This window comes from Ixodes scapularis, unplaced genomic scaffold (assembly GCF_016920785.2).
Source record: "Ixodes scapularis isolate PalLabHiFi unplaced genomic scaffold, ASM1692078v2 PGA_scaffold6__148_contigs__length_123643588, whole genome shotgun sequence".
NCBI lineage: Eukaryota > Metazoa > Arthropoda > Arachnida > Ixodida > Ixodidae > Ixodes > Ixodes scapularis.
In genome coordinates this window covers 20,745,503-20,767,300 of record NW_024609881.1, presented here as the reverse complement: position 1 = coordinate 20,767,300, position 21,798 = coordinate 20,745,503, and the positions used below count along the sequence as shown (strand labels likewise).

The following is a 21,798-nucleotide window of genomic DNA, read 5'->3' as shown; positions in this document are numbered from 1 at the left end:
TGAGAGAAGAGCGAGCACAGGCGCGCGAGGCGGCAAAAGAAGAACAACGAGCGAGAGAACGCGCATGCCAGGCCGAAGCCATCAGACTAGACAAAGAGCGCGAGATATTAGAATTGCGAATCGCGGCTCAGGAAAGAGAAACTCGCGTGGCACGAGACGAGGGGGACCGAAGTAATTCAGCTGGACCAAGTCATCGGGCAAGCCCTCATAAGCTTATTCCGCAATACAACGAGAAGCGCGATGACCTCGACGCTTATTTGCAAAGATTTGAGCGTACGGCGACAGGTCTAGAATGGCCACAAGAGAAGTGGGCAACCACCCTGAGTTTATGCCTAACGGGAGAGGCATTGAGCGTTGTTGGTCGCATGACTCCTGCGGACGCGATGGATTACACCAAGGTGAAGCTCGCGCTGCTGCAGAGGTTCCGATATACCAAAGAAGGTTATCGTGAGAAATTTCGCGATGCGAAACCGGGAGACGGAGAAACTAGACGACAGTTTGCGGCGAGGTTGGCCGGATATTTTGATAGATGGTTGGAAGTTGCTGAGGTGGAGAAGAGCTTCGTGGCGCTACGAGAGACGATGCTCATCGAACAGTTTATTAAAACATGTTCCAGCAAGCTAACCGTTTTCTTGAAAGGGACTGCACGACGCTAGACGATCTGGCAGGAAAGGCTGACGTATTTCTAGAGGCGCAAGTTCAACCGAGCAATGAAAAAGCGAAAGGAGACGAACGTGAGTTTAATGCCAGCATGAGGACATCCGGTAACGCGCTGAAGGAGGATGTAAGGAGAACTCTCCGATGTTTCTTGTGTAACAAGATAGGGCACAAGGCAGAGAACTGCCAGAGTCGAAGCAAATACTCTAGACCATCTACGTGTTGGCACTGTGGGAAGCCGGGGCATAAAGCTGAAAGATGCAACCTGAGGTCTGGGGATAAGACCCAAGTTTCTTGCCTATGGACAGCATCGGATGAAAGGCAAGGGGAACCGGACGATTCCTACATTACCCTCAAGAATGGAGGCAGGATCCCAGTTGTAAATGCGGCTGTTGGACGAGCACCCAAGTTCTTGGTGGATAACATGCCTGTAGTTGAAGGTCGTGTTGGGGAACAGAAGGTAACAGTGCTGCGGGACACCGGCTGTAATACCGTAGTTGTGAAAAAGAGCCTAGTCCCTGTCGAGTGCTACACTGGCAAATCAAGCCCTGTATTTTTGCTTGACCGAACCGTAAAATACCTACCAGAGGCTGAGATCTTTGTTGATACACCTTTCTTCGTTGGAAAAGTTATCGCAAAATCTATTGACAACCCACTGTACGATTTAGTTCTCGGCAACATCCCCCAGGCAAGAGAGGCACACGAGCCGGACCCGGCCTGGAAGTGCGACCAACAGAGCAGCACCGAAATTCCACCGCGGACCGAGCATCTGGGTTGCGAGGACATGGAAGAGGAGAGAATCGAGAAGAACAGAGCTGATTCATCACGACACGTCCCAAGTAACCACTCTACAATGCTACATGTCAACGTCGCCGGACTTGGACAGGCGAAGAACGGTAGCAATAGAGGACAGGCACCCTTGAACGTACCACAGGTTCCAATCTTTGAAACGACAGCAGAGGAGCTCTCGAAGGAGCAGAGGAATGATCCCTCCCTGAAGAAGTGCTTCGACAACGTAGGAAAAGTGATAAGGAAACACAAATGCCGGACAAGATATGACATGGTGATTCGAAACAACTTGCTTTTCCGAAGCTGCGTGTTCGCCACTGGGAGAAGCATTGAGCAATTAGTGCTCCCAACGAGATACAGGCCAACTGTGTTGTCAATGGCACACGATGGCATCATGTCTGGACATCAAGGTGTGAAGAATACGCTTGCATTGGCGACAGAAGAGTTCTTCTGGCCTGGAATTCAGAGCGACATCAAGCGGTATGTTCGCTCATGCGACGTCTGCCAACGAACAGTGCCAAAAGGAAGAGTGGGCAAAGCACCTCTGGGGACCATGCCTACAATCGACACACCATTCAAGCGAGTGGCAGTCGACATCATCGGGCCAATTAGACCAACAGCAAGTTCGGGCAACCGATATATTTTGACGATGGTGGACATGGCCACAAGGTACCCGGACGCTGTCCCCTTGAGGAACATTGGGACAGAGCAAGTAGCAGAAGCGCTCCTAGAGATGTTTGCCAGGTACGGCATTCCATCAGAGGTCCTTAGCGATCGAGGCTCCTGCTTCACCTCAGATCTCATGAAGGAGGTGAGCAAACTTCTTTCGGTGAAGCGTCTACTGACCACCCCTTACCACCCGATGGCGAATGGACTGGTTGAGAGATTTAACGGAACCATCAAACAGATGATGAAACGAATGTGTCAGGAAAGGCCCAAAGACTGGGATAGGTACCTTCCGGCATTGCTGTTTGCCTACAGAGAAGTCCCGCAAGCAAGCCTGAAGTTCTCACCTTTTGAGTTGCTCTATGGGAGGAAGGTGCGCCGACCTTTGGCCATCCTCAAGGAGATATGGTCCAACGAGTCTCTCAAAGCTGACCTCAAGACGACCTACACCCATGTCCTAGAATTGAGAAATAAACTGGAAGGGACATGCGAGTTGGCTCACCATTGTTTGGAAGAAGCCAAGGGCAAGTACAAAAAATACTATGACAAGAAGACCGTCACCCGCCAACTGAGACCAGGGGACTTGGTTCTCATCCTGCTTCCAAGCGATCATAATAAACTGATCATGCAATGGAAGGGACCCTTTGAAGTCTCAAGTAGAAGAAATGAAGTCGACTACGAGCTTGATGTGGGCGGAAGAAAGAAAGTATTCCACGTGAATATGTTAAAGAAATATGAAGAAAGGCTGGAGTACGGGATGAATCGGCCAAGTTGCGGCGCGGTGACGCAAGACTTCAGCGAGAAGACTCTTTCCGAAAGAAACACTACAGAACAGTCTTGGCAAGATGTCGTCGTCAAAGAGGACTTGCAGGACAAGGAAAAGGACGAGGTATGGAGATTAATTGGACAATACCAGTCGGTGTTTTCAGATCGACCCGGCCAGACCAACTTGGTAACGTGTGACTTGAAACTGACCACTGAGGAACCAGTCCGGGTGAGACAATATGCGCTGCCCTTTGCGGTCCAAGACGTAGTAGAAGAGGAGATCTCGGAGATGCTACAACTGGGAGTCATCGAACGGTGTACGTCACCCTACAATGCACCGGTCGTGATCGTTAAAAAGAAAGACGGGTCCAATAGATTTTGCGTGGATTATCGAAGATTGAATGACGTGCTGAAGGTAGACGCGGAGCCTATCCCAAGGATTGATGTCACCTTTGCTAACGTGGGACGAAAGAGGTTCTTTTCGAAATTAGACTTATCGAGGGGATACTGGCAAATCCCGTTGGAGGAGTCGGCCAAAGAGAAAACTGCATTCTCTTCAGGAAGTGGACACTACCAATTCAGGTTTATGCCGTTCGGGCTTAAGACTGCCTCGGCTATCCTTACAAGACTGATGAGGAAGCTACTTGGTGGAATCGCTGACGCTCATCACTATATTGATGACATCCTGATAGCGTCAGACTCATGGGCACAGCACGTGGAAACTCTGAGAACAGTTTTCGATCGTCTGCAAGCCGCTAACATCACAGCGCGACCAAAGAAGTGTGAGGTGGGGTTCACCGAGACGGTCTTCCTCGGGCACGAGCTAGGAGGAGGACGGATCGCGCCCAACGCGGAGATCCTTGAAAGGATTCAAGATGCACCGCGACCAGTGACGAAACGCCAAGTCAGGTCATTTCTTGGATTATCTGGGTACTACCGCGAGTTTGTACCAAATTACGCGGATCTTGCTGCTCCACTGGTGGAACTCACGAGGAAAGGAGCACCAAATGAAGTCGAGTAGGGTGAAGACCAGGAGGAGGCATTTGAGGAGTTGAAGAGGTGCTTGTCGCGGTCGCCTATCTTACTGGCACCAGATCCCGAAAAGGAGTTTGTTTTACGTACAGATGCGTCTGATGCGTGTTTGGGTGCGGTATCGCTGCAGGAAAGCGAAGGCTTGTTACACCCGGTGGCATATGCTAGCAGGAGGCTGAGCAAACCAGAGAGGAATTATGCCACCATAGAAAAAGAATGCTTGGCAATTGTATGGGCCGTCGAGAGATTTAGGCTGTTTCTACATGGACGGAAATTTCGAATTCAGACTGATCACCGACCGTTGGAATTTCTGAACAGGGCGAAGCATGCTAACAGTCGCGTAATGCGATGGAGTCTGGGGCTGCAAGACCAGAACTTCCACGTAGAATATATCAAGGGATCTGATAATGTTGGAGCGGACTTCATGAGTCGCGTTGAGGTCTAAAGCGGAGTTTCCTTTCTTTTTACGACGCGGAACGTGGAAACAGATTAAGTAATGTGAACAGTGAACGTACGTTTCGTATGATGTCAGGATAGGATTCTTGTTTCAACAAGAAAGGAAGTGGGATCTCGTTTTGTATTTCAGTAAACGTGTTTTTGGCAAACTTAGTGATCAAATGTGAGTCTTCTAGTGGTACGGAAAAGGTTTGAAATGATTGAAAAGTATCTGGGGAAATGAAAAAAGTATTTTTGTTAATTATGGAAGTGTGAACTTCGTGGAAAACGATTTGTTTTGACTTTGTGCATGCTGGTCGAACACGTGCGCGGGTGCTGCAAGAAAGTGACTGGGTGTGCGCGTGTATGGCGACAACGACCATGTATCAACGACGTCGTCACGTGCAGAAATCTTCATGAGATGAAGTTTTTAAAAGTTGGGGGAAATGTCACGATCCTCATGACAATGATTGCGCCGCGGCCGCGATCGAAGACGAAGAAGATTTGGAAGAGCACGAGGTGGGGAGCGCGCGACCGAGCAGGCAATTGGAAGCGAAGCACGGACCGCGACGGTCGGCCTGCAGATCGCTCAAGAGCTGCCACGGTCAGCGGAACGCTGAGTCTAGCGGTCTGGTCGACGGAACCTTCGCCGGACTCCGACATCTGGGACTGCTATGCACAGCTCCCGGCCGAGTCTGCGCTATGAACTCCAGCCATCGAAGCGAAGACAACCGCCTTCACGAGGACAGGCCACGGAGGACTCGTGAGCGAGATTCACCTGATGTGTCTATGACTTGACGGAACTTTGATTACTGTTGAGACGCGTGTAGAGATTTCTTTATTGTACTCTTTTTTTTTTTGTGATTCTCTCTTTCTTTTCTGACGGTTTACTTTTATCTTTCTTTCTCATTATAGTTCTTCCGCTCGCTTAAATAATATAACGTATTTCTCATTCCCGAAACTCTCATGGTCTTTGTCTTCCTCTTCTGCCAACGGGCGGTGACATGCTCCTTGAAAAAGGAATTGGCGTCGCACAAGGCGTAACGGATCTTCAAGAAGGACGAACAACTGTTCTCGTGACAAACTTTCGAGAGGAACCGCAGTACCTAACGAAGGGTACCACCATAGGCAACGTCGAGGAGCTTCAAGCGCCAGCCGTGGTCACCGCAGTCTCCAAGGAAACCTCGTCACCACAGCAGAACAGCACGACGCCGCCGCTACTCGACATCGACCCCGAGCTCCCAGCTTCGAAGCGCCGGCAACTGGTTGATCTCGCCGAATACAGTGACTGTTTTGCCACGACATCGAAAGTTCGCCAAACACCAATGGCGAAATACCGCATTATTACCGACGACAGCGCACTCCCTGTCCACCAGTCGCCGTATCGAGTCTCCTTAAAGGAAAGGAAAGTGATTCAAGATCAAGTTCAGGAGATGCTCGACGGCGACATCATTCTCAACCCTCAAGAAGTCCATGGACGTCCCCAGTTGTGCTTGTAAAGAAGAAGGACGGAACCTTGCGGTTCTGCGTGAACTATCGTCGACTGAACGCTGTGACGAAGAAGGACGTCTATCCGCTCCCCCGCATCGACGATATGTTAGACCGACTGCGCCACTCCCGATATTTTTCATCGATGGACCTGAAGAGTGGTTACTGGCAGATTGAAGTTGACGAACGTGACCGGGAGAAAACTGCCTTCGTCACTCCCGACGGACTGTACGAATTCAAAGTGATGCCGTTCGGACTTTGTACAACACCCGCCACCTTCCAGCGCGTCAAATACACCGTGCTGGCAGGTCTGAAATGGCAGAGCTGCCTCGTCTACCTGGACGATGTCGTGGTATTCTCACGAGATTTTGACGAACACCTCAGACGACTTCGAGCCGTGCTTCAAACCATCAAGACCCGGCCTGTCACTGAAGCCAACAAAGTGTCGGTTCGCCTATGGGGAACTAAAGTTCTTTGGCCACGCCGTAAACAACGAAGGTGTTCTACCTGACCCCGAGAAGACCCGCGCCGTAGCTGCATTTACGCCGCCGTCTGACAAGAAGGCTGTGAGTAGACTTCTCGGACTCTTTGCCTACTACAGGCGCTTTGTTCGAGACTTCGCCAAGCTGTCCGCACCGCTGACACACCTCACGAAGGACGCCGTAAAGTTCGAGTGGACAGACGAGCACCAGAGGTCATTCGACGAGCTCAAACGAAGACTTCAGACGCCCCCTATTCTTGGCCACATCGACCAGTTTGGTGAAACCGAGATCCACACCGACGCCAGTAACACCGGACTGGGTGCGGTACTTGTCCAAATGCAGGACGGCGCAGAGCGAGTCATCGCAAACACAAGTCGGATGCTGTCTAACGCGGAGAGGAACTATTCAACTACTGAAAAGGAGTGCCTCGCTGTCGTCTGGGCAATAACAAAGTTTCGCCCATATTTGTATGGAAGTCCTTTTCGCGTGGTCACAGACCACCACTCGCTCTGCTGGCTGGCGAATCTGAAGGACCCATCCGACGCCTCGTCCGGTGAAGCCTACGACTGCAGGAGTTCGATATGACCGTGGTGTACAAGTCCGGCCGGAAGCACAATGACGCCGACTGCCTGTCAAGGGCCCCACTCAAGGCCGCTCCTGCCTGCAATAAAGAGGACGACGATGAGTGTTTTCTCGGCGCTCTGGATGTCAGCGACATGGCAGCACTCCAACGAGACGACCTTGAGCTGCGAGCACTCATCGACCCTACTGAAAAGAATTATATGAATATTTTTCTGATATGTTTATTGGTCACCTTTTTATATCAGAACTTATTATTTCATATCAGTTTCATATGTCGCAAGTTACACTAGGCTAGGTGGCGCTAGGTACCGCCTAATTCATCTGCTACAAAAATATATTTATTTACTCACGAATACCATTAGCATCAGTTGAACAAATACATTGACTGCATACACATACACGGCATAACAAACATGAATACAACAGCACACCCAATAACTAGTTCGGAGCTCTGCGTTTTCGCCTTTTATACAGGTCGTTTTTTTAAGTACGGAGTTTTTCGGTGACCACCTACGCAATAAATAATATTTTCAGATTGTTGAATTTTTTTCAGTAATGTCATACCTCTGAGAGTATTTAGAACGGCTCAGGGGACGAATCTCTTAATAAAAAGTAAACGCTCATGCCGTAATTATTTGAAAGCCAGTAAATCAAGCCGCTCCACTGCGGTTCCAAGCCACGTGTTTGCTTTCCCGCGCGGCACGTCGTATACTGAAAAAAAAATTATATGAATTTATTTCTGATATGTTTATTGAACACATTCACATCAGTTGACATATGTTGCATATCAGTTCTTATATATCGCATATCAGTTTTTGGGTATTTCATATCAGTTCTTATATCGCATATCAGTTTTTGGATATTTCATATCAGTTTCATATGTCGCATATCAGTTTTTTGATATTTCATATCAGTTGTTATATAGATTCATATACTTTTTTTCAGTAGGGGAGCACCTAGAGGGACAAGGAAGCGCCGTTCCCCACAGTTTTCCACGAACACTGAATCCGACGAGGTGTGCTTTACAAAAAGAACTTCAGCGACAACAACACGGCGTGGCTGTTGGTGGTCCCTTCCACTCTTCGAGAAGAAATTTTTCAAGCCTGGCTCGATGACCCAACGGCGGGACACCTTGGCTATAGCAGAACTCTTGCCAGGATACGCGAAAAATACTACGGGCCCAAGCTTGCGAAGACAATGCATCATTACAGCCGATCTTGCCACGAGTGTCAACGACGAAAAAAAAACACCGACGAGGCCGATAGGACTTCTTCAGCCTATTGCGCCACCATCTGCCCCATTCCAGCAAGTCGGAATGGACTTACTTGGCCCATTCCCACCATCGACGCAAGGAAACCGATGGATAATCGTCGCAACCGATTATATCACACGGTACGCCGAGACAAAAGCCCTTCCATCAGGAACGGCTGTTAAGTCGCCAAGTTTCTCATCGAGTTCATTCTCCTCCGGCACGGCGCCCCCGAAGTCTTGATCTCAGACCGTGGATCCTCGTTCATGGCCCGGCTGACACAGGAAGTCCTTCGTCTCAGCCACACCATCGATGCACCACGGCGAACCACCGGCAGACCAACGGGCTGACGGAAAGACTTAACAAGACCATCGCCGACATGATCTCCATTACGTCGACGTGAAGCACAAAACATGGGACGAGGTGTTGCCGTACGTCACATATGCCTTCAACACGGCCGTGCAAGAGACCACCAGGGTTACTCCCTTTCAACTAATTCATGGTCACAAAGTAACGACAATGCTAGACGCAATGTTACCCCACGAACCGACTGTCGACGGAAGCGACGATGCCCAGGTGGTTACCCAACGGGCAGAAGAAGCCCGTCAGCTCGCCAAAGTTCGGATTAAAGCCCAACAAGGTGTCGACACTGACCGCTACAACCTTCGTCGTCGGGACGTCCACTTCCAGCCCGGAGACAAGGAATGGTGTGGACACCGATTCGCCGACACGGTCTCAGCGAGAAACCACTGAAGCGCTACTTTTGACCCTACAAAGTGCTTTGTCGACTCTAGGATCTGAACTACAAGGTGATGCCCGACGGAACACGGACTTCATCGCGCCGCCCTCCACGACCAGAAGTCGTCCACGTCGTGCGCATGAAGCCATACTACGCTCGATAGGACTGCCGACCTTATATGTTCCAAATGACTCTTTAGTTTACCCTTATTTCTGTTTGCTTTGTTTTGTTTTGTGCTGCATCGGGGCGATGCACTTTTTAAAGAGGGGATTAATGCCGCGCGCGCAGCTGGCCAAGTAGGCAGACCGCGCGTGGCCTATCGGTTATCGCGCCTGCCTCCCACGCGAAAAGCCAAGGTTCGATTCCTGGGAGCGACTTGTATTTTATTTATTCATGGAATTTAGTGTTCTAAAAAATTCGCGAATCCTGTTTGCTTGTTCGAGGTCTGAAAGTTCTACGCGTCGAACTTTCTACGCCGATTATTCCAGAAGCCCACGCGTGTACATAAGGGGTTTCGCGTGGTGAGCAAAAGTCAGTCTCGCCCCAGCGCTCGATCCTGCGGTTTCGCCGACATCGACGCCCGCGACGCTCTGCTATCTTTTGATTCCTTGTTTTTATTTTTTGGGCACAAGTACGCCCCATTAAACGTTTAGTTTCTTTAGTTATCATCGCCTCATCACTTGTCATTCGTGACAATATCTCGAATGCGCGCTGCTCGGTGCCCATACAGCCCGGAATACAATTCAACCATCCAGCGCGCGCTCGAGCACTCGAGTGGTGACGACCATACAAATCACTCCAAATAAAGATAAAAGAAAAAAGAAACATACTTTGCTGTTTTTGAGACGATTATGGCGGTATTATGTTCCCCTTCGCGCAAAATTAACATTTCTCGACTACTCTTGGTTCCCCAAGTTACAAAAACCTTACACATTTTGTAATAGCGTTTGCAATCTCAACATAACGTCTCGTTTTCATTGGTCACATGCCGTCCCAGCTGCCGGCACATTGTTCATCCCATCGGCCGCGATCGTTATGATTTATAAATGTTTAGGTCGCTTAGAGCCCGCAGAGTTGTTCCCATGTTTAGGCGATCTCTGAAACCTTCTCAGGGCACGTTGAAGTAGCATCTCACAGATTGTTTACGTTCAACAGGTCGGTTGCACGTTTGTTTTAGTGTATGAAATTGTCAGTGTGTAATTAACTTCTAAGAGGTTCAAAAACAATCCCTTCTGTCAGTTTACCTCCAATATTTAAATTACCTCGGCCAATAAAGTTTTTGACGGGTTTCCTTTATGATTTATTTAGGCTTATCGAGTTCAAGACGACTTAAATAACTTTAGAGACGTACATCCTTCTTTATTATATTAAGATAGAATATCGGCACTTTTTTTTTCTTAATATGGCAATTTTTTTTTTAAATTTTGGTTTGCAAAGATTTTAAATAGAAGGAGGGACCTTGTGCTCCATGCTGTTTGTTAGTTCGCCGTTTTGACCCTGGAATCTTTAGCTTTGATTTGCATAGGATTATTTTTGCCCAGACCTGATCTGATAACAAAAGTTTTAACAAAGCTGCCCGGGAACGTGCCGCCATTTTTAATAAACCGAGAGGGCAATCGCACTGTTGCCGCCGTTGCTCACTTCAGCGACGAATAAAGCAACGTCAGCATGTCTCGAAAAAACAAAACGCTGTTTATACGAAATATGTTTGCGTCATAAACAATTTTTATAACACTCTAAAAATGTATTTTATTTGTGATATCAGTTAAAGGCGAGAATATCGAGCGTATACTTTTTTATTAGGCAGTCTCTCCTGCTGACCGAGAGTTCAAGCAACCAAGATGCGTCCTAGTGAGATTAGCTCGCGCTTGCAGTAGCAGAATTGTTGTACAGGCGATTACCATGACAAAAAGCTTAAGTTGGGAGCCAAAAATAAATCAAAAGAGAGGGAACATCAACACAAATACGTATAAACTACGAAAAGATCTTTAAAAAGCAGTTACCTTTTGAGCGGAAATTAATCGGCGTGATGGGATCAGTGTGGCGCATGCCATTTTTAGCCCTGGAGAAACGGGAAGGGGGTGCGCAGTTGGTTGCCTGCGGACCGACCCCCAGCAAGTCGCGGGCCGCATGAGGGCCGCGAGTTTGAGACCTTTGGTCTATGCATTCACACCCCGAAAATATTCTGTAAATCTTAAAGTTGTATAATCAAATAAAAAATGATGGTAAATGCACATGCGAAAATCTCCATAAACTATTTAAAGGGGAGATCGGTGGCTGTTCATCGGAAACCAAACATTTTTTTTTTGCTGTGGTTTGTGAGATGAATGAGAACACAGTAATAAAAAATTGCTTTGGCAACTACTCTAGTGGGTGATACGATCAGTCTTTTACGGAGCGGCGTTCCTGGAACGCGTTCCTTTCAGGAGGAACGAAGGAACGTTGCCGTTCCATTTTGCATAGGTGGAACTGGAGGAGGAAGGCGTTACATTTTTACTGGAACAGAAAAACGAACGGTGTTCCTATTTTTTTTTTGTGTCTAACACGGTAATTTTTTTTTATCTAAGATTCTAAGAGTATAAAAACAATACCTTTAAAAAGAGTCTGATCTCGTTAACGTTTTCGTTGCTTATCTTAGGGTTTATTTCGTGTGGTCCTCGCTTGGTAACAGTCGGCTGCAGTAGAGCTAGTGGACATCAATTCGTTTTTCAGTGCCCGACACTTTGGTAGACAAAGCAAATCTTTTAATAGAGGAAAAGACACAGAAACAGGAACGTTTCCAACCCAGGTACTTTCTTTGCTTTTACGAATCCTTATACGCCCATAAATCTAAGGCCGACTACAGCCATCCTTGAACTTAACACGAAGAGACCTACATTTACAACAAAAGAAGAGGTTACCAAAACATTCTTGTATCCCGAACATTGGTCGCTTAAAAGATACCCAAAAATTAACCTTTATTCATTCTCCCCTTGTTGTCCCCCGCCCTCAAAGTGAACAACGACTCCAGCTTTACAGAAAAGGACTTCACTTGTAGTTTTCAAGACTGACCTTCCAAAAGCCCTACCCTCTTCTTCACTTGCTCGTCTTGCGGACAGCGACATCGAGCAGCAACTACTGTTAAGTTCGAATAAGGTACTTTGTTAGATTGAAACATGTGAGGTTGTTGTAAAACGCTCGTGCGATGTGGAGCCACAGGACATTTGGCTCTTCTGAATCGGCCACCACAAACATGAATGCGGTTAAAAGCTGAAATTTTTAAAGATGAATATATCAACAAATGAAACCCTTCTTCCGCTTGTTTTCTTCTCCTGGTGCCCTTTCATCACGGTATTAAATTCTTATGTTGCCATTTAATAAAAAAATACTCTCCTCGATCTAATTAATTATGGTAATCAGCAAAATACAAATGTAACGTATATGCGACAATGCGTTCCATTTTTGCATCTGCAACGGGAACGAGTTTCGTTTCCACATGCGGAACTTGCAACGGGAACGCGTTGCAAAAATGAGAAGGAACAAGGAACGAGTTTTTTTTCTTTTTTTTTTTTCAAGGAACGTGTACAACACTGGATACGATGCACTTTATATTGTTCCGTACTTAGTGCACAACACTGTAAATCTCAGCACTTGACAAATACCAAAAGCAGTGGGAGGAATCATACCATAAGTATGAGTCCTTCATTCGCCCTTTTCGGCCAATTTGCTTCCGCACTGCAATTTTGTAGCTATAACTGTTTGTTCATAGTCACGAAGTATTCCTGAATTTCGCCAAAACATTTAAAAGGGTGTGCACAGGAAACTTCTACAAAATTTAGTCAATCAGAATGTTCAAGAATCTGACTTACTTCAGTACATTTTATTTAGCGAAATGCGTTCATTATATGAAAATTTATAATCATTCCTCAGGCACTCTTCCAGTCACGTCGGCAGTGTGTCCAATATCGGTGTACGGCTAGCTTTACTTTTTCTTTTTTAACGGCGTGTTTTTGCGGAAGCTATCGAAAAGCAGTAAAAATGTTCTGTCCGAAATAAAAAAAAAAAAAAAAACACTTTAAGGGATCAAACTATGAGCCTCCGGTAACGTCAAGAATTGCCAAAACACAATCTTCCGCAATATTCTTACCTAAATTTACTAATTATTATTTTTATTTATTTAAAGTAAGCATATGTTTATACTCAGAAACTTGATGAGCAATCGAAGATCACTGGATCTATTCTTTCTTAAAAACATGTAAGTTAAAAAGAACAGTTTAAAGCGATTTACAAAGAATAAAAAAAATCAGTTTAAGCGCGCTTTTAATTATTTTTTTATTGGAGCACATTTTTGCGTTTTTGTTCCAGCTGCGCAGATGCCACGGAGCGAAGCCACCGCCTCGCCTCCCTGGTAGGACGGCTGAAGCATGGCGCACATGTGTAGCGTGTCTGGGCCACTGGGGGCCAGGACCGTGGGTACAGATAAGCGCTCCGTTAAGAAACTGAAACATAAAAACAAATTCAAAGTGAACGTTTTGTTTTCGTATTTACTTTTTTCCAGTACGTCGTAAAATGCTTCCCCTGCCACGTATATATTTCTAAAATGTTTATTTAGCCGTTTTCAATTACGTTTATCAAGTTTCTCAGTGGAACCATATGTTTATTTTCACCAATTGAAACTTATAAGTAATATCCAGGCAATTAATTTGCTAGTTAGTATGTTTTTGCAATTATTGATGTCCGCCAAGGCTGGCATTTTTTTTCCCCCAAAGAGTTTCTTCTTATCTCGAGCAGCATAATTTCAGGAATTTTCGAAAGCTTTCGCAGAAAGACCCGGTATATTCTAATAACAATACAAAGGTTTTTTATTCAGAAACTACTTCTAAACGTTTTGCGGATAAATGTTTTGGCAGTCTCGTAAAATTATTGACGGAGCAGAGTATGATGTATGAAAACCTAAAAACATCTTAAGCTGGTGTTTGGGCTGAAAAATGGCTCTGAACAGGAAATGTTCTCTCTTCTACAAGAGCGTAAGAAGAAACCAGTTTAGAAAGTGTTCATACTTTATTCTAGTGGAGGTAAATAACCAACAAGTTACCATCACTGAAAAGTTTTGTTTAATGAACACGTACATGACGTTTGCTCTAGCGCTTTTATGGTTACTCAGGGGCCCTAAAAAGGCTCGAGAAAACAAGAATGATAAACGTAATGCTGACAATATAGAGTAGTCTTTACAGGGAACGAGGACACTAAGCGGAATTCCCAGCCCCGAACGAAGGAAACGCGAACAACGGGACGAAATCCTCTCCCGCTCATCTCTCCACTCAACAATCGTCAGTGGAAGCTCTTGCAAAGCTGGTGGTACGCCTCGAGCGTAGTGACGGTGACAAGTGGCCTTCCCGTCCTGTAAATAGAATTCGCGTCAAATCGGCGAGCCTTCATTATGTTGAAAACTCAGTTTAAGACATTTCGAATGCCCCGCGATGACACACAAGTATAATAGTATATGAGTTGCACACTCCTCCGCAAACTGTAATATTATTAGAACATTGATCTAAGGCTCGTTTAATTTATGTGCCATCAAAGGGCATCCAAACCGCAAATGCTGCATAGTCAACTTCGCGAATAACGCCGGATGTGGTGAAAGACTGAAGAAAATATGCGCGAATTTATTTTTCGAAAGGGTCGGCCACTTAGCACCGTCACTATTCTCGAAGTGTGTTACAGGCTACGAGAGAGCTTCTGCTGACCACCGTTGAGTTGCGCGTAAGGGACGCGAGGTTGTCTTTCTGTCGTTTGCGTTTCCTTTCCCCAGGACTATACATAGAAACGCAATGGAGTTTTAACACATGGTCTGTTCAATTCGGCCAGAAAGTTCCGACGTAATTCTTCCCGAGCTCGGAGGAGTGAGAGAGTCGTGGAACGGCCGCGTAGATCCAGTGCAGCCGCCGCGTTAGGACTGGCGCTGTGATCGGCTTCCGGTCCGGAAGCGCCGGGTTGTCTAAGCATTGTTTGGGTTTTGATCCTCTAAGCCTCGTTGTATGCTACCTTAAATTCTTTGCGGTTTAATAAACTCGCAGGAGTTTCTTTGGCTTAAGAGTAAACAAACGAATGTATTTCTGTGGACTTTCGTTTATTCAAGTGTCTATACTCAAAACGTTTTCAGCAGGAAATGCGTTTGTGACGCCATCTTGTAAAGATTATCGTCCGCTTCCTATCGTTTCAATAAGCGTTCGTTTCCGTTTACTGAGTATGTCGCGATAGCACTTATATTCATGTAGCTATGGTAGATAGATTCCGAGTATCCCAACCTCGCATTTCTACGATAGGTTCGCGGAATCACGATGATTCCGCGTCGGGAGGTACTAGCGGCAGCGCGCGGTAGCGGTCACTTCGAAGACTAAGGCCTGACGATAGCGGCGCCTTGGCCAAAATTGTAATCAACCGTCACTTTGTCATCAAGTTTACGCGTTTATACTGATTCTCAACAAAGATCCGCGTGGAGCTACCAAGCCAATGCCGATTATCGTTTTTTTTTTCCAGGCCCGTTGTTCGGAGGCCAAAGATACCAGCGAACAAAACATGCGGTAATATGCTCAGCCACAGGGGCATGGCAGTGCCAAGGTACTAAATTGCAAACCCCTGGAATGTATCGGAGTCACCAGTCTGCATCCAACAGCTTTGCAAGCCTGGGGCTATCAAGAGTGTAATACTTTTTTTTTTTGTCTTTTAAGAAGAATATCACCATAGTACCGCGTACCATCAAACATAAACAATTTACGTGAGCCAATCTTTCAACACTTACTACAGGTAGTGAAACGTGCACAAGTAGGTGCATAAAAAATTTTAAAAATCATTTTAATCTATGTAGTTCCTACCCTTCGTTAAAATCTGGCTTCAGCGTCCACCAGGGTTACATTATTTTCATCAACCAGAGGCCATGCAAGCTTTCCGTTACTGTGAAACATGGCAGAAATTTTAGCGGGAGCGCCGAGAAATGGCATTTCGAGTGTTGTCTGCTCTCGTCGTCTGATCTCGTCGTCTACTTGTGCGTGGACGCTAAATTGACTTCGCAGCTGATGCAATGTTTTGAGGAAATATGTCTGAACTCGTTCGGAACTGGGGTGAGTCAATAGGGCCAGTACAGCGGCCGTACAACTTTCGGTTGAATAGAGTGTGCTAGTTCTTGCACTGCTTAACTGCTTCAACCAGTTCAGGCGAATCAAACAGACCTATGCAGCATCTCCACAAGTACGCAGCCATCTTCAGTGTCGTCACTTTTGGTATTGGTTAGAGCATCGATTCGGTGTCTCTCCGCCGCTGCAAGGTGTTCATGAAGAATGCGCGAATGCGACAAATTCTTGTTTTGTCTCGGCTAATTTTTTCGCAGATTCAAGGTTAATATGTCCTATTATTTTTTCGCCCCGGGTAGCAGATACAGAATGCACCCGACTGAGAACAAAATGAAACGATAAACGTCTATATGTACACAGACATGAAGGAGAGTAAGTAAGGTAATGCTGGTGATGAGAATGTTTAATTTATAATATGGCGATAAGAACTATCTACGATCCAGTTTCTTTCGTTCTTTCTGCTATCTTCGTTCGCGCATTCGAAGCTTTTTGCGGCGCCTGTTTGTTTACGCGCACTTTTGCACCAGTAGCTGCGGGTCTGCTGGAAGCGGGCTGCGGACTTGGCAACACTGGAAAGACAGCAGCCAGCCGGGGGCACTTCAGAATTTTTCCGCGAGACGGATCGGCGTCTGGAGACCCTAGTGAAAAGCATAAATGTTCCTATCATTTTTTTGTTCAATGTCATAAGTAAGATAGCAATGTACTGGTATTACAAGAACTATTTTTCTTTTCGGTCTAGTTCCAATGTGTTCATTTATCATTAGGCGCGACTAATCACTTTTAAAGCAAACTAAAACCGTTCAGTTTCCGTTCTGTACCCATCAACTATGTGGATTCCGCGACACCTTTGAGGCGAACGCGACCTCCGCGCTTTTTCGGATTTTACTTCGATATTGCACTGGCGTATATCAAAATTTTTTCCTTCGGTTGGTACCTCTACAAATAACCAAAATTTTATACTGAAAAAACAAGCAAAAACGCCGACAGCTTGTTTGCGTTACATCGTCGAGGAATGTACCTTAGGAGACAAGGGAATTGGGAATGGTGCCACAAATATCTTCGGGCATCACCGGGCGTTGCGTAACGCGATGCACATTGAACTTCGCGCCATGTGCCTCCCGCGTAACACTCAAGCTAGGGTATTGTCTGGTGTGCGATCATCAAAAACTATAAACACATGCCGTACATGTTCGACAAAATGTGGGTTGCACACGAGCTGGTAAGGAAAAATCACTCCCAACACTGTTTGATATTGAGGAAAGACAGTACGGGCGACACAGTGACGGACCTCCTCAGGTAGCACACCATGTCGGCCGATACCAGGATTACGTCGACCAGTACCGGGAGCTGTACGGCGGATCCCGGCCAGGGACGTGTTGCATTATGGGAAACGTCCCATAATGCAACGCTCCGGTCTCACTCGTGACCCGCGCATTGCAGTATGGGACGTTTCCCATATTGACGGCATATGTGACGTCACGAGGGTCCCGCGCGTTGCTATATGGGAAGCGTCCCATGATGCAACACGCGGTCGGCGGCGGCGACGCCAACGTCGCCGTCGGTGTAACCGCGCGTTGCGTTATGGGAAACGTCCTATAATGCAATGCACCGTCTCATTCGAGATCCGCGCATTACATTATGGGACGTTTCCTATAATGACGTCACACGTGACGTTACGTGTGACGTCACAATGATCCCGCGCGTTGCATTATGGGAAAACTCCCATGAGGCAACGCGCGGGTCACTCGTGACCTGCGCGTTGCATCGTGGCGGCGAAACTTGTTTTCGATGAGTTGGGCATTTTCACTGCGGCACTGCGCTTCCGTAAAAGTTTCCGCGTGTTCTCAACGGCAAGTCTCACGGCTTACACAAAGTTTTAAAGAGCTTCTTCGGCGAATGACTACGAACGAGTAGAAAACGCATCTTCAACATGCTGCCGCCAGCCTCCGCAACGCTCCGAAAACGCGATTTTTCAACATGCAAGATGGCCGACCGGTGGCTTCACTCTCGCGCTGCAGCTGCAGCGACCAAGCGGGGATGCGCGATCCAGCCCTTTCCCTAGGCAGACGCCGAGCGCTCCGCGCTAGCGGTCGTTGAGCGGTCGGCCTCAGTGAGCGATGGGTCACGTGATCCACCCCAGTGGCACGCACTGCCACAGCTTTCATAGCGTCTGCCTCGCTTTTTAAAGTTCCATACGCACATTCGCGTTTGAACGCGTTTGAGTGCGTTGCGGAGTCCTTGCGGCCAGGCGCAGTCGCTTGCGGAGCGACGCGCTCCTTCCCGCAACGCTCGGTAGCGCGACGCAAGCGAGTAGAGACTCGCTCAACTTTCCGAAGCGTTGCGGTGCGTTCGGGCGCGTTCGACCAATCAGAAGCCGAAAGAGGAGAGGGGGTGACGTGTTCGCTCGCCCCTGCCGGCCGACTCGGCGAGACAAATCCGGTTCGCCGGTCGCAGTGCTTGCTTTTTCTTTTTGGGGAGCGGTGGGGAGTCTGGGACTGTATTTTCCAAGGCTGCGATGGTTCAAGCTTGACAAAACGTCGGGGAAGCCGGTGTAGGACGCCGATCTCACTACCCCTCCGCTCCGACTACGGTAGTGGTTTTGGCGTACGCCAAAATCAATACCGTAGTCATTTCGGCGTACGCCATAGTCAATACCGTAGTCTTTTTCGCATACCCCAAACACACTACCCTTACGCCGAATTTTATACCTTGAATAACGCCGGCTGAGCAGGAGTTGAGCTCCGCATTTCGCTAAAACTGGCGGAAGTAACTTTCTGCAGCATAACACCCTGATTGTTTGTTGTTGTTTGTATGAGCCGTATGAGCGGCGGAACGCGCGCGGCAGGCGTTAATTAATTGTGATTGGCGTTGATACGGCTGACGGCGCGCAGAGCCGAAGCCCTGCTGGAAATGGCAGGCCTGTTCCAATCGAAATGCATAGCCAAAGCCTATGAGCATGAATGTGCAATTGGCGCCGATGAGAAAATCCGATGTTTTGCACATTGGTGCAACTGGAAATGCTGCAGAGAAGCCGCAGCACGGGGGAAGGCCAAAGAAACGGTTGAGGGAAAGTCAACTTTAGGGGGTAAGCGCCATGATGCCAATTGTGTCAATGTGCACGACACTCAGTTTGCTCATTACCGCTCATTGCAGCCAGTGGCGCTATGTGGCAGAGCCATTGTACGGGAGATAGCAAAGAGCCATGCACTGCAGAGAAGTGAACTCGGTGAGTATGGCAGTGACAATGCTCAATCGCCAAATTAGCACACCCTTGCAAAAAGTTTCTATGGGACCGATAGAGATTTTTATGCGATCAATAGGATTTCATCGTACCGATGGGCATTTCTACTGGGCCGATAACAAGTTATATCGTACCAATAAGACTTCACTTGTACCATTAGGAACTTTTATGGGACACGTAGAAACTTCTATGGGACAAGTAGAAACTTCTATGGGAACAACACGAATGTTTTCTGGTCCGGAATACAAGTGCCTATTGGTCCTTCAATAGGATCAATAACAAGTTGTACTGGTTAAACTGAAAGCTTCATTGGTGAAATGGAATGCATTTCGGATCGAGAACTTTTAATGGTCGACTGGGAATATAAAACATAAAATCTATTAAGTGGGCATCTATCAGGTTAAACAGTATGCTTAGTGGAGAAATTAGAGTTGTTATATACTGAAGTTTTATGTTTTGAGCACAGGAAAATAATTTTTGCCGCAAATATATCCGATGGCAGGCACGCAGCCAGGATTTTGATTCGCCCATGACAAAATACTGTATGAGGGGAAGGGGGGGAAGGAGGCCCCACCAAATGAAAGGTTTGGGAGGAGGGGGGGGGGGGTCCCATGGTTCCCCCCCCCCCCCCCCCCGTGCAGATACGTGCGTGCCCGATGGGTTCCTCTCTGTCAAATAAACATTTTTTAGCTATATAACTTGGGTTGGGCCCTGTAGACACTAATTAAATAAAACATTCAGGTAATAAAGTGAATATGAACTCTTTTTTGTCACGTGTTTTAGAATTTCCTGATTACGTACTGTCCTCCTTCGTATTATAAAACATGAGGCTGCCAGTAAAACATAAAGAAAAGACTATGGGGAACGGGAACATTGTGTGTGCACATAGTATGCACAAGATTCATGAATAATTATATATAGGCAAGCCACGAAATTCAGGTATCATCGGAACTCTGCAGTTTTAGCGGTGTATTCTGTCCTTTTGTTTTCCAGGATGTTTCAGTAACAGTAATAGCGTAAACGATTGCACCAACTGGATTATGTATTCACATTCGACTTTGCTCCGTTTTATTCAGTTTTACCTGGTTTCGGAGTGGAACGTTCTCGTTTTTGTATAAATTTCGCTCCAGAACTGTGCAAATCAGAGTAAAACCGGGTCAAAAACAGAATAACACTGACTCAAAAATCCTATTTTCATCTTTCACGATTGGTCCAAAGCTCTCCGACTTCCGACGTCGGGACTTTACAACTTTGGCGCAGTTGGCGAAAAAATGCGATACTTCAAGCTTCCATTTTGCCATGTGAACGTATCCTGTTTGAGCCCTAGCAGAGGCTACGCGCTCGTTCTGGGGCGGCAGATCAAGTGCACATTCTATCGTGGGCATGCTTTTTATTAACAGAAAAGAAAAGCCGGTAGTGCCGAATAACATCCAATAATTATTAACACCATAGAAGTCATTAAAAAAAAAAAACATAAAATGCGCGCGCACACACACACACACGAAATAAGGATGACCTTCCCGAAATTATGATTGCACCTTGTTTCACGCACAGTAAGTGTCAGGCAGCGCTTTCCACTTTGTAGTTGAGCAAGGAAGTTCCTTTTTGAAAGGCATTTTACGCGCTTGTTGGCAGTTTGGGCCTTTGGTTTGGCTTCTGGCTTCCCAATGTTGTAGTTTTCCTTGATGCCCGGAAGAGTGTACACTCCAGCAATGAAGTTTTCGAGATTCAAAAGCCCTTCATTTTGCGTCCAATTAAAATGAAGGCCAGCCGAAACAGGGTACGTCAGACTCGTGACATTCGTCTTTGGCAGTAGCCTTTTCGGAAACTTGGACAGGAAATTGGTCTTCAAATCTCACGTCACTTTCACAATTTTATCACTTGTGTCTTCATTAACTGGCCCAGTACTGTGACCGCTTCTGGTTTCATTGGTACTACTTAGTTCACGAGGAGTTTTTGTCTCACCGTGTTCCGAGACAACCGAGCTTACAGAAACTGCTGTCGGCGACGTCGGTTCTGGTCCCTGGCCTGTTGTAGCATTTTTCAGGACGCAACTTCGTCTCAGGACTGTTGTCCTTGGCAAGCTGGGTATACTTAGTGGCTCCAAGTATATTTTTTTGTTTGGGTTCATGGTCGCACAGCGCGACACCCTACGTGTCTCAAATCCAAATTTTAAAATTCGCACCGACGTCGTCCCGCAGCAAATGCAATTTTCTAATTAAAATGACAAATAAAAATTACTCCGTTATAAGTTTAATATATATTCAGTATTTACATTTGACAATTAAGTAATACCATAATTTTTAGAAACGTTTATTTGTTTCTTAAGTGCATCAGTCACACTTGCGGGCTTGCGGGTTACACCATGTGACAATATAGTGTGAGCTGGAGTCATTGGAGGGAGCAGTGGGGCCAGTGGAATCACCCGCATGACGTATAAAACCAAAATAAGTTTTCAAAGTGCAATTTATGCAAATTTTTTGCTAAATTAAGGTCAATAAGTAAATTTTTTAAGTATTCGTTTACTTCAGCAAACAAAAACAAGAGTTAAAATACGAAGTATT

At 46.6% G+C, this 21,798-nt stretch overlaps 1 protein-coding gene across 1 annotated transcript; it reads left to right on the top strand.

Moving 5' to 3' along the window:
* Positions 1-607: 607 nt before the first annotated feature.
* Positions 608-4,354, top strand: LOC120838893. Its single transcript, XM_040209016.1, has 2 exons — positions 608-3,106; positions 4,196-4,354. Exons 1-2 carry the CDS (start codon positions 608-610, stop codon positions 4,352-4,354), a joined length of 2,658 nt encoding a protein of 885 aa, XP_040064950.1.
* Positions 4,355-21,798: the final 17,444 nt, after the last annotated feature.

Coding starts and splice junctions, on each gene's coding strand:
- LOC120838893 (XM_040209016.1), top strand. CDS start 608: ATGTTCCAGCAAGCTAACCGTTTTCTTGAAAGGGACTGCACGACGCTA. Junction 3,107..4,195: donor CCACTGAGGAACCAGTCCGG/GTGAGACAATAT, acceptor TTTCGAATTCAG/ACTGATCACCGACCGTTGGA.